The 12,967-nt window shown below is 35.0% G+C and overlaps 1 protein-coding gene across 1 annotated transcript in view; it reads right to left on the bottom strand.

The window, feature by feature from the left end:
- Window positions 1-12,967, bottom strand: part of PCLO (piccolo presynaptic cytomatrix protein) — a 354,063-nt gene that overhangs the window by 134,768 nt on the left and 206,328 nt on the right. The window contains 3 exon segments of the mRNA XM_017883949.1: window positions 3-3,029; window positions 3,031-3,197; window positions 11,971-12,684. Of these exon segments, the coding sequence (XP_017739438.1) occupies window positions 3-3,029; window positions 3,031-3,197; window positions 11,971-12,684 (3,908 nt within the window).

Genomic DNA, 12,967 nt, shown 5'->3' with positions numbered 1-12,967 from the left:
GAGGAGGTTGAGCTGATATGTCCAAAGAAGAACTTCTAAAGAATGGGCGAGGTTTAGTTGGAAGAGAGGAAACATAAGGACTGCCAGATGGTAACTGAGACACAGGTTTTTCCTGACCAAAGGTCTCTCCAGATGTAAAGTACGTAGTTGAAAGCTGCTCTTTCATTGGAAGGGTTATTACAGAAGAAGGTGGGTGATCAAACACAGTTTCAGATAAGCTACTTTTTGTTAGTTCGGCCTCCAACTCCTTTTTATCTCTGTAAGCTTCCAAAACTTCCAGAATGATTCCATTCCCAGTTTCCTTCTTGGCTTTCTTCACTGGGTCCTTTTCAGATATAGATAAGTCAGTAGAAATAGTGTCAGCAACTGGCCCTTCAGGTTTAGGTGGTATAGATTCTATGATAGAAGATGCCATATCGGATAAGGAAATAATATGATCAGCACTAGCTCTACCATCCGATATGGTAGTCCGATCTAAAGATACACTTATTTCTTCTGGGTAGTCTATAATGCTGCCTGGAAAATAAGTTGATGAAGAAATTTCCTCAGAATCCTCAAATTTAGTTATCATGTCCACTGGTTCTGTATAAACTGTGGTTATGCTATCCAGGGTAGTAATGGGTGAAGAGCTATCTGTGGTACAGACCGAAGAAACAGATGATGTGAGAGAAGGTGTGTCAGAGGGTGGGACAGATGTAGCACTTTCTGAAGGCTCCGAGTAGGTCAAAATCAGTGATTCATGGGCAATTATCTCTTGAATTTCTCTTGTATAATCGGTTACATATTCATCCTCAATTTCTTCTGTTGAAAAATGTTGGGTTATTTTAACATCTGGGATAGACAGTGTTGCACTGCTGGTCGAATCTGTAAGAGATGCTCCTGAGAGAACACTTGATGTCAAAGATGCATCAGGCATTCTGTCAAAGTCCATGGTGGACTCTGTCATATCCTCACCGATGGGGGCCTGGGTTGGGCTAGATCCAGGTGTTAACTGCATCTGTTGCCTCTTCATAAGTTCTTCATAGGCAGCATCAGCATCTAGTAGTTTCTTTTCTTCACCTGTAGAAGTTACCATAGTACCCAGGTCTACTATCTCATGGCTTTCTGGGATGATAAAAGAGCTTGAAACAATATCTTCCTGAGGCACAACAGAATGTAAGCTTTCTAACTCATAAAACTCTTTCTGGAGGTCTGTAATTTTCTGCATAGGATCTTCATAAATTTGTTCTGAAAGTCTTATCTTTTGCTCTCTTCCTCTCTGCTGCATAAATCCATTTTCTTCTTCTTGCCTTGTTAGCAGACTACCATCTACTGATCCATTGTACGTGTCTTCTACTAAAGATTCATAAATATAATCCTCTATTAGCATTCCACCGTACAAAGGCTCTTTTTCAAACACTTCATCTCGTTCATTTGCAGCTGGAAAAGCTTTGTATTTGTGTGTTTTATGCATCATTTCTTCATACATCTCCTCCGCACTTTTTAACGCCTTTTGGCTACCTTCTTTCTGCATAATAGATTGCTCATCTGTTGGTGAGTATAATGACACAGCTGTGGGCAATTTATAAACTTTTTGTACTTCTATTATTTTTTCCGGGCTTATTTCAAAACCTTCTGGGTCTGATTCTATGCTAGGTGAATATTCAGAACAAGAAGATCTATGGAGCTCCTCCATTTCTGCAGCCTGACGTAACTCTTCTGTTGGAGATGCATCTTCAATGGGAGAGAGATTACTAGGTGGTGTCTTTGGCCTTTCCCTTCTTCTCTGAGCTCGAAGTTCGTCTTTGTCTTTCTTTGATTTTTTACTAGAACTCTTTCTTTGTTGCTGTTCTATTTCCCTCTGCTTTTCTTGCTCCTTTAATAATTCTTCTTCCTCTCTCAATTCTTCTTCCTCTGAAGAATCTTCAATAGTAGGCAAAAGAGGGCCATGTGATCTGTGCCGAGCTTTGCGTTGCTGTTTGCTCTCTCCTTTTTTGTGACTCGGGCTACTGTCACTGTCCTCATCAAGTGATGATACTGATGTAGGGGATGTACCAGGAGTGAAGCTGGAAGCATGCAGACTCGAAGACCCCTCTCCCCTTGACCTATCTTCAGGTGAGTCTGTCAGGCTTTCCATTTCTAATTCTGGCTCTTCCTCGAAATACAAACTTGTTTTTTTCTGTGATGACTCTGCAGAATATTTATCTGCGATTGTACTGTTGAGCTCAATTGTTTTAAATCGGCGTAGCCCTCCTCCTCCAGCAACTACAAGTTCTTCACTTTCCTGACTTTTAGATTCTCTGTATTTAAGTTCATGATTTTCATCAAATGCTTCATCATCTTCATCATGCCATGAGTGACGTCTTCCTACATCATCATCAATGCTTGTGCTACTTTTTCGAGTCAGTCGTCTGTGTTTCCCTGCTGTTATTTTGCCTTTTCCCTTGGTTTCTTCCTTCTTCTGGCTCTCAGTACTACTACTAATCTCTTTGAGCTGGTTCCTGATGAACTCATCATCTTCAGAACCTGAAGCATCTTCATCAGCACTCATTTCTATGATTTGTTTTCGAATGAAGTCCTCCTCTGCCCCTGATCCTTGGCTGTCTTCCTGTTTATACTCATCACTGCTTGATGAGCCAACACTAGTTCTTCGTTTTCTTTGTGGAACAGGTGAGTTTTCACTTTCACTACTCTCTTCAACTGAATCATAAGGCTCTCTTCTAGTAGTTATGTCATCAACAAACTCAGACTTTTCTTTATGGTCCTTGCTGGAAGGAATATCTTGTTGGCTATCTTTTTTAAAAGTGTCTTTCCTTTCTTCTTGACTTTCTTTGATCCCTTCTTCTGAAATAGTAATTTCCAAGGTTTCAGACACACTCTGAGTTTTCTGTTGGTCTTTAGGCTGCTCAGGAGAAACTTCATGGGGTTGTGTTTTCTTTTCTGACTTTTCATCAACAAGTGTACTTGCTTGAGCTTCCAAAATAGATAGGACTGTACTTTCTAATTTAGCCAAATCTGAGGGGCTGGAAGGGCTGCTTTCTTGTGAAAAGAGTCCTTTTGAGTCCCTTGAGAATATCCTTTTCATCAGTTGGAATAAGACTTGGAATTTCACCAAGTGAGCTTGATATTCCATCAGAAGAATATCCCGTGTCGCTCAGACCTTGGGGGCTTTTAGGCTGCTGAGAACTTGAGGTGTCTGATTTGTCATCTTCCTTTTCCTAAGCAGGGAGATAAAGATACAGGAAAACTTAACATGGTTAAACTAAAAACATGGCCTCTCCATTACTATCAAATAACTATTAGGAACTGAAAAATAATTTTGGAAATTTTTTCAACCATATGTGAGTATTTTTTTAAAATTTTGAGAAAAATATTGTTGATATGCGTTAAGGTTAGTTTCCATTTAAACTAAACTTCACTAAATGTCAATTCTCAATGACATTTGATCTTCTTTCATAAATACCCTTTCACATTTCAATGTCATTTTCCATAAAAAATATGATTACTTTTCTCAATAAATTTGCTTTAGGATAAAGTTTATAAATTGTGATGAAGATGTTTAAAGATAAATTTTCTATTAACGTAATTTACTTTTGGATTATGAGGTCAGGTAAAGTTCAAGAAAGTATCAGACAATGGGCTTTGTGCCTGGCTGCAAGTTGTAAGGGATGTTGGAGAATTCACTAAACAAAAAAAAGCAAGTAACATGCCATAATAACATATGTGCCATGTACCACAAATACATGGTTAACATTCTTGTCAAATGATTCAAACAAGGCATTGCTTTTAAAAGACATTTTGAAAGTTATGAACCACTATATATACTTGATATTGTTAATATCATTACTCTATATCACTTGGAATGAATGTTTATAAATTATGTACTTTGAAAAAGTTATGCAATAATTGGTCTGACTTATCAGTTCAGCTAAAGAGAAATATCCAGCTGTAATTTTTTGTAGAGTTGTTAATCACATGTATCTTCAGCATCCCATCTCAAAGGTGTTTCACTAATGTCACTTACAAATACCTTCTGATTTTGAAATCTTGTTTTATCTTGGAAAGCAGCTTCCTTAAAAAATAAATAGCTTTTGTGAGCAGGAGCATGGGCTTTCCAGAGATCTGGGACCCTTAGTGACACACCACAACCCTGAACTTGTTGCCTTTCTTGGGCTATGATAATGCCATGACGACAATTTAGGTTCAAGAATCAGAGAGGCCTTAAATAAAAATTAAACATAGAGACTTGTTGCATGAAGACTTTTTTGCTAAGTAAAAATATATATGAGCAAAATAAAACTGATTCAGTTAGTTGTCCTGTTTAAAGGAGGATACAATAGTCTCACAGCCTACAGAAAGGAGGGGTTAGGGGAACAGCTGCCTAAGAGCATGCTACAGCTCATTCTAGCCTATGAGGCCGCCTTAATTCCACTACATCTGTATCTTGAACTGTCTCAATATTATCAGTGTGTGAGTTGGCATGAGCTCTTCTGATCTAACTATGGCCCAAATAAACAGATATAAGGTTGCACAACAAACATACTCCTTCCTTCCTTCCTTCCTTCCTTCCTTCTTTCCTTCCTTCCTTCTTTCCTTCCTTCCTTCCTCCCTCCCCCATCCTTCCCTCCCTCCTTCCCCCATCCTTCCCTCCCTCCTTCCTTTTTTTCTTCTCCTTTTTCTAGTTAGAGTTATCAAATATAAATATTGTTGGCTTGATGCTTATTTTACATTCATTTTCATCCAAATATATACCTTTATTATGCATGGTCAATGATCTATCCTGAGCATATTATAGGGTAAAATGCTTTTTCTGAATTTACAATGTTACTCAATTAAAAAAGACAGTGTGATATATTCTTAACAACTGTAGTGCAAAAAGTAATGCCTACTCTTCAGTGTGCACCTAAAATTAACTACACTGTACCAATTCGAAAGTCTTTCCAATAAATAATTCCTTATCTGCAGTTGTGAGACTATAGTAGGAGGGTTGATGAGCACTTAACTCATTTCAGGTCCTTTCTCATATTGAAGTGGCAAGCAACGGTGAAGCTGCCTTCTAATAAATGCTTTCTGGATGGTTATAGTGGAGAGAAATTTCCATTTCATTACATCCCAGAAAATGCCAGAGCACATTTTTTGGAATTCAATATAATTTCAATGTCCTTCCTTGTTTGTCTTTTTTTAACCCTAGCCCCATCCTCCCTTTACTGAATTACAGTAAACACCATCATGATGAGGGTGGGGTACTTAAGCTCCTTATGAATAAAAGGTCAAAAAATGATCTTTCACAATCAAAGTTTGATAATGTCATGATGTCATGTGTATTCTTATTCTTCTTTTTTTTTTTTTTTTTTTTTTTTTTTTTTGAGACGGAGTCATGCTCTGTTGCCCAGGCTGGAGTGCAGTGGCTTGATCTTGGCTCACTGCAACCTCTGCCTCCTGGGTTCAAGTCATTTTCCTGCCTCAGCCTCCTGAGTAGCTGGGATTATAGGAGTGTGCCACCAAGCCTGGTTTATTTTTGTATTTTCAATAGAGACGGGTTTCACCATGTTGGTCAGGCTGGTCTCGAACTCCTGACCTCGTGATCTGCCCACCTCGGCCTTCCACAATTCTGGGATTACAGGCATGAGCCACTGGGCCTGGCCATGTGTATTCTTTATTTTCTGTCTACATATATTAAAATATGTAACAATGTCATAAAACTATGCATATATGAAAGAAATGTGACCATGGTTATATGTAACAATTCAGAGGATCATTTAAAAAGTTACAGTTTTATATAACGGATTCTGAAGGTTCTACTGATATTATACAAAAAAGATTAGGACCAGACATATATAATGTAACAAGGGAAATTAAGTGACATTAGATGGAAGATTAATACACATAAATATCAAAATACCAGCCCTACAATCTCCCTTATGTGCCTTCCCCGTGTGTTCATGCTTTTCTTCTTCACTCAGTACCATGTCCTACCCACTTATTCCTCCTCCCACTCACTGCCTGGTCTCCTCCCTCCACACTCCTCATAGGATTTCATCATTATTTACCTATGGTGGTGATACTACAATGATTTTTTTTTCCCCCTAAATGACTTTTGCATATTATAAGGTGGCAAGTCTGCAAAGTGTTTACTCTCTAGGCTTTTTTCCTTTTCCTTCCAATAACCCCCTGCCATTTATTGAGCTGCAGACCGGTCAGTGAGAGGCACTGATGAACAGAGCCCCATTTGGATCTCTTCCGATGGTGGTGCATCTTGAGGCCTTCACTAGTAATGGAGAATGTGCCAAGATACATCTGCACTGCCAAATTTGGTTCTGCTCTTTTCACAAAAGCCTTCCATATTGAAGACAAACAGAATTGTTTTGAATATTATTAACGAACTGAATTCTAGATGACATATAAAACTGTGCAAAGAAAGGATGCAGTGTTAAGTTTTTGTTTAATTTTCCCAAAGCTAAAATTAAACAATGAATGCAAATCTTATAATTTACATAGAGTCTACATGAATGCAGATTACTGATCTGGTGTTTGAAATGCTCCAAACAAAATAAAGCCAATAAAATTCACTGGACCTGGAGTGAAAGATTGGACGCTTACACCTAAGCACTATAATATGGGAGTCCTTCTCACTACAGAAAACATGATTATTTTTCATCCTTTCTGATTAGGCAGTCACTTATTGGCTATATGTAACTTGAATACTAACCCTCAGATCATTTTAACCAGAAATAAAAGTACCTGCTAAAGAATGTTCCAAGTTTGGTTTCTATGAGGAGAGTATTTTAGTGTACTGTATCAAATAAATATTTAAACAGTATTCTGTTTATGTATATAAGTAAAAAGATAAAATTCTACAGCGAACATGAATTTTAAAATGTTAAACTAAAAATTTAAAGATGTGTATGTAATTTTCAAATTGTTGTACCTCAGGATTAATTTTAATGCTATTCAACAAACATTTTGAAAGACAGGAAAGAATGAAGTGACAAAATGATGTTGCAACAACGAAATGTAAACAATGTACTATAATAATATGAACAACACAAATGACAAATAAATTAATGAATAAATAATACACATATATAAATAGAGTAAAATATTATACCAAGTGTTTGTTATAGCAGTGAGGGTTGCCAAGAGAGATGGATGATTATAATAATGAAAAGCCAGTATCCTAAAAGTGTCATAGGAAAAAACATCTTGTGCAGTGGGTGAGAGCACAGTCTTCGTAATCAGAGCTGGACTATAATTCTAGTACTTCTGCCTTCCAGCTATGTGATCTTGGGCATGGAAATTCAGTTTCCCCATCTTTACTAAACCTATCATAATATTAACCTTATCAATCATTGTATAAGGAAGTACTTAACACAGCAGCCTGAATAGTAAGAGGTAAATTAAGAGTACTGTTTTGATTGTAAATAAAAACTAATTAAGAAATTAATCATTGCCAAAAATTCTGCATCAGGAAAACTGACTACCGCTAGGGAATAGAAGGGCAGAGTCATGGAAGACATGCTAGCAGAGTGGTATGGAGGTTCAGGTGGGATTTTTTCTGACAGATGATGTGAAGGTGCGGCATCAGTGCACATACAAAAACTGAGAACAGGTTCACAAAGGAGAAAGCATAAGCTATATTCAGGAAACACACAATGGCATATTTGGCTGTTTTTCTTTAATGTCTCCCCATAGGGAACGTTAGCAGTTGCTTGAAAGTTGTGTTGGAGCCAGATTCCAGAAGGCTGAGAAAGCCAACTAAGCCATTTAGACAGGAGTCTCCGCAGTGGGGTACATATACCCTGGTAGCTATGCAAAGTGCTTCAGTGGAATACAATGAGAAGACACTACGATTTTAGTTGTATTTTTAAATCCAAAATAGAGGATAAATTAAATTGCACTAATATTTAATCAATAGATGGGCAATACTATTATCTCATGTGTCATGTCAGTTGGTCACATGCTCTGTGAGGAATCCTGGGAGAAGGCCAGAAGTTATAATGAGGCAACCAACTATAAAGAGAAGTTAGAGGGAGGCAACCACTTCACTTGTCACCTTTATGTTGAAACTTATTGTTCAGTTATGCAGATTTATGGTTTGTAGTTACAATAAATCACCTAGTTTTAACTAAACCAATTTTCCTACAATAGCTAAGTAGTAGAAAAAAATTTCTGCAAAAAAAATCATTTGTTAAAGATCAAACTAGTAATGTAAGATATACACACATGCACTCATAAGAAAGCTAACACTTTTCATATTGTTACAAGCTTTTCATCAGTTTTCATAACAAGGTGAGAACAGTGATCACCAAATTAAATCAGATCTGACTTGAAGCTAGGAAAAAATGCTTGACATTATTAGGAAAGCTATTTGAAATCTGTTTCTGCATCTATTATTGCTAATAATAAACCTTACCCTAAATACAGAACGTGCTTTGAATCAAAGCCAGTGGTATGACACTATCACAAACTTCTGTAATTTTCAGCAAATAAGTTTTCTAGTACTTTATGAGTTTTCACTAACTTGAATAATAACCATTGGGAATATTCTTTTGAATTTTCTTGCTCAATAAGAAAAATTACATAATAGATGGGGATTTTTTTTTTTTTTTGTCATGAAAAAATGACTAAAGTAATACGTGGAATCAATATAGTGACAAATCAAACTACATTCCTTTGTCAGCAAATGTTGTTGGAAGAAACAAAGAAATAATTGTGGAAGGTTTGGGAAAAAAATATTAGAATAAATTTAGTAGTAAAAGATCTAATAATAATATAATCCAACTATGGAGATTTCTTTACATATTCAGTTCTTAATAGTTCCTATTTCTCTTTAATTAATAATAAAATATTTTAAGAATTACTATAGTGAACCCTCAAGGAAAAATGTACCAATGAACATATAGCCTCAATGTGGACTGATTTGTTTAATTCAAAAAAAATGTATATTTTTTAAATAAAAAAATATTAAAAATTGAGAAGTAATTTCTCTGATTGGAATTATAATTTTAAAGAATAAGGTTAGGGAGATGGCAGTACATGAAAAAAAAACTTATTCATTACAAGTAAGCCAGAATTAGATAGACTGCCTCAAGATATTACTGATGTAGTACACTGTATACTAATAAGATCTTCAAATTTTGAAGAACATTTATTTTGTACCGGGACAGAGAATACGACATTATTTTTGACCATGACACAGATATTTACTGTTTATCTCATGGAAAATTAGTTAAAAAGCTGCAGAATGTGGAGATTTGATCCTTACTTAAAAATAGAGGATTACAAGTGCTTTTCAGTAATACAATACTTATTAGACAGCAAGAAAATAAATACTAGTTGTCAGCAATATGCTGGGTATTTGATATTTAAAGCAAAATAAACAATACCTGTTTCTCTGAGAAAATTATAATGTGGAAACAGCTCTTTGAAGATAAATATTTGGAAATTATTATATGATTATGCTATACAAAATAACATATGTCACTTTTAAAAGTTATCGTATCTGCTCATTTAACAAACTTTAAAACAGAATATTTTAATCTGTTTAAAAACCTTCTAGACAAAAAATGCAATGGGTTTGAAAATCGTTTGCTGAAAAAGTATTGTAAAAGCCCCACATTTTCTGATAGTTAACAAACACAAATGATTGATATTAAGAAAGGTTAACACTTATTTGTGCAATTACCAATTCTTTTTTTCATAATTAGTTTACAACCCACACTTTTAAAAAAGGTAGCAATATTTAGTGAGAACAAACTGTGAGCTACTTCTTCCATTTGTAGCATATTCTTTTTAATTATCTTTTTTTTTCTGCTCTGAATAGCCATTAAAACTGAACATTAAAGTATCAAAATAAGCTTAACTTTGAAGCTGGATTTCAAACAACTATATCATAAAATTTTACACCAAGATCTTAAAAAATATTAAAACATAACGCTCTCTCTAAAATACCACTATTAAACACCTTTTAAGGTGATCAAATGTATCTGTATTTACTATCTGCATTTAAATAAATATAATAACAATGGTAATTTTAGTTTATTTCAATGAATTATTCTCTATTCTTTGTGAATGTTTTATGAGGTAAATATTAGTCAAATAGTGCATACATAAAATTTATAAATAAATACATACACATATATTGTGGTTGTATAATGAAAGAAAAAGTAATGAAAAGAAAGTGATAAAGGTATAAAATAAAAGAAAAAAATACTGCATTCAGGAAATATTTGAAAACTTCTTGCTTGGAATATATTTAAAACACAACAGGGAATCATTAGGAACATCTGAGTGATGGAGTTAAATTATCGGAACCCTAGAAAACATTTACCTGACAGCTATAGACTGGAGAAGGGAGAAAAGGAAGGCATCCTAACCAGTAATTAGATTGCTCAAATAATTGGCAAAAGGTCATGAAAGCAGTAAGTAAGGTAGTGCCCTGAGGAACAGGAGTTAATAGACAGAAGTGTGATACCTTCATTGTGGAGAACAAAGGGCAGGTAAGAAGAAACCTTAAATCACTCAGAAGATTAGTAATTGGCACAGGAGACAGGTGCTTGATGGTGAAATAGAAAGTTACAAGCAGAAACTGCTTCTATAGAGAAGAGGAAAAGAGTTAGACATATTGAGTTTGCATTTACAGAGAGGCTTTGAAATAGAACTGCTGACTAGGTACTTGAAAATGCAGGTCTGACACCCAAAAGAGGGACAAGAAGTACATGCGTGTATTCAAAAATTGTTCATGTAGCTCAAAGCAAAACAAGGGAAAACCATCTGGAATTTGCAAAGAGAAATCATAGAGATAGTCAAAGTAGATTTCATAAAGTATGATCAGAAAGACAAAAAGAGAAGGAAAGTAGAGGGTCATGAAAGCCACAGAAAGTTCCACAAAGGGACAAACAGTACCAAGCACCATGCTCTGCAAAGGTTAGCTAGAAGAAGCAATTCGTGGTGCTAGTGGTGGCTAGATTCAGTCATTAGAATGGAGAATACATATAGGCATCTTTTTGACGTTGATAAAACTCATTTAATGAAAGGAGACCAGGATTTACTTAGATAACGTGTGATGCATCAGATAGCAGAGATGGGTTGGTAAGCATGTGTTAAAACTAAAGAAAACACAACTAAATCACAGTGAAACAAACTATAGTTTCTAGTTGGAATACTATTAAATTATTTAATTTCCTGGTAAGTCATTGCTGTCCTTTGTGAATTAAATGTATTCAGTTAAGTATAATGTAAGATCTCTTATAGCTCCAAAACATATCAGAGTTCCTCTGAAAAGGATGTAACTGCTTGTGAAAATATTCATTAAAATGGGTTAAATGAAAATTTTCCATTAAAGAAAAGAAAAGAATATTTTCCAAATTATGCTGATTATAAATAATCTTTCAATATTAAACACATTGAATAAAACTGCTAATAGAATACATTATATTAAAAATCATGCTAAATATTAAACTGCTTTGTGAAATTTTAGAAAGACTTTTACTTTGGATTTTAGTTACATCACTGTTTTTCCTTTTTTCTTTTTTTTGCAATCACTTTATAGCTGACCACACCTTAAAATGATTTCAACTGGGAAAAACCTTCTTGACTCTTACGTAAACAAATGGTTAAGTAAACAGAAACTTACATAAAGACACGTTATTTTACATTAAAGGGGGATATTGAGTTTTATGTCCATAGTAGAGAAAAAAAAATAAAACTAGATAACTTCTTTATCACTCCATATGATTTTGATAGATTATTTGATAGGCATAAGAAACAGGGAAATAAATGTTGTATTTATGCTTTATGTACACTTCATAAAGCTGTGAAAAGGCCAAAGTTCTTCATTATAGTCAAACAATTGTTATACTTCTTTAAGAATGTCATTCATTGTTTGAGGAACTTCACTTACATAATTACCAATGAGCAACTTGTATACTTAGGTTAAAAATTAATAATTTCACACATGAGAGTGTGAGAAGTTGGTAAAATTTAACTTACTGTTTTTTCTTTCCCAGGTTCCACCTGATCAGGTTTTGCTGTGCATGATGGCTGTGGCTGTTCTTTTATTGTTTTGGTTGTCTTATCATCTTCTTTAGGTAAACTCTGAGGTGTGCCAGATGGTAAATCTTCCATCTTGGTCTGCGGTTGTTTCTCTTCTTGCACTGTCTTTGGAGCCACTCTGCCTTCAAGCTTTTCTTCAGCAATTTGTACTTGAGATTTAAGTAAGTCATGTTTTTGTTCTTCTGGGGCTGATGTTTTTGCCTCTGGCAGCAGCTTTTTGTCTTCAGGGGTTGGCTTTTTTTCTTCTAGGAGTGGCTTTTTTTCTTCAGAACATATCTTTTCTTCTTCAGAGATTAGTTTTTTTTCTTCGTGGAGTGGCTTTTTTTCTTCAAGAGCTGAAGCTTTGTCTTTCTCTAGTTTACTCTCTTCTTGTTTTTGATCTGTGGCTACCATAGGAGGAATTTTTTCCACTGATAGTGTTTCCTTTACTTTTTCCAGAATGACTTTTCAGCTTCTGTTTTACTTCTTGTTCTGGCTTTTCACTAATTTTACTTGGGGAGGCACTGCTGTTTTCTGAGATGGTAATTCTGTAGGAACAGACATGGGAGAGGCTTTGGGTCCTGATGGTACAGGTGGCATTTTGCCTATGTCTCCAAGCTGTCCTGATATTGCTCTCTGGGTTTGGCAATTTAAACAGAGCCATTCTTGAATCTGTGAAAAAAAAAAAAAAAAAGCAATGAACAGATTAAATGTATTATAATGTATCTATTTCTGTCATGTTACCCAAGTGAAAATTTGGTAATTCCTATCTGTTTTTGTATATGGAGAAGGTGGGTCACTGTTTTCCAAATCAATGACACAGTAATTTTTTAAAACATTACAAAAAGGCTATTTGAACTCTAAAAATGTATAGAATTTCTAGAGACTAGCAATTCACTATCTTCATTAAATGAGAAAAAGAAAAAGAAATAATTGCATTAAATGTGGACCCAGA

This window comes from Rhinopithecus bieti, unplaced genomic scaffold (assembly GCF_001698545.2).
Source record: "Rhinopithecus bieti isolate Rb0 unplaced genomic scaffold, ASM169854v2 scaffold_1101, whole genome shotgun sequence".
NCBI lineage: Eukaryota > Metazoa > Chordata > Mammalia > Primates > Cercopithecidae > Rhinopithecus > Rhinopithecus bieti.
Note: the sequence above shows the minus strand (reverse complement) of the source record. Positions and strands in the feature narration are given on the sequence as shown.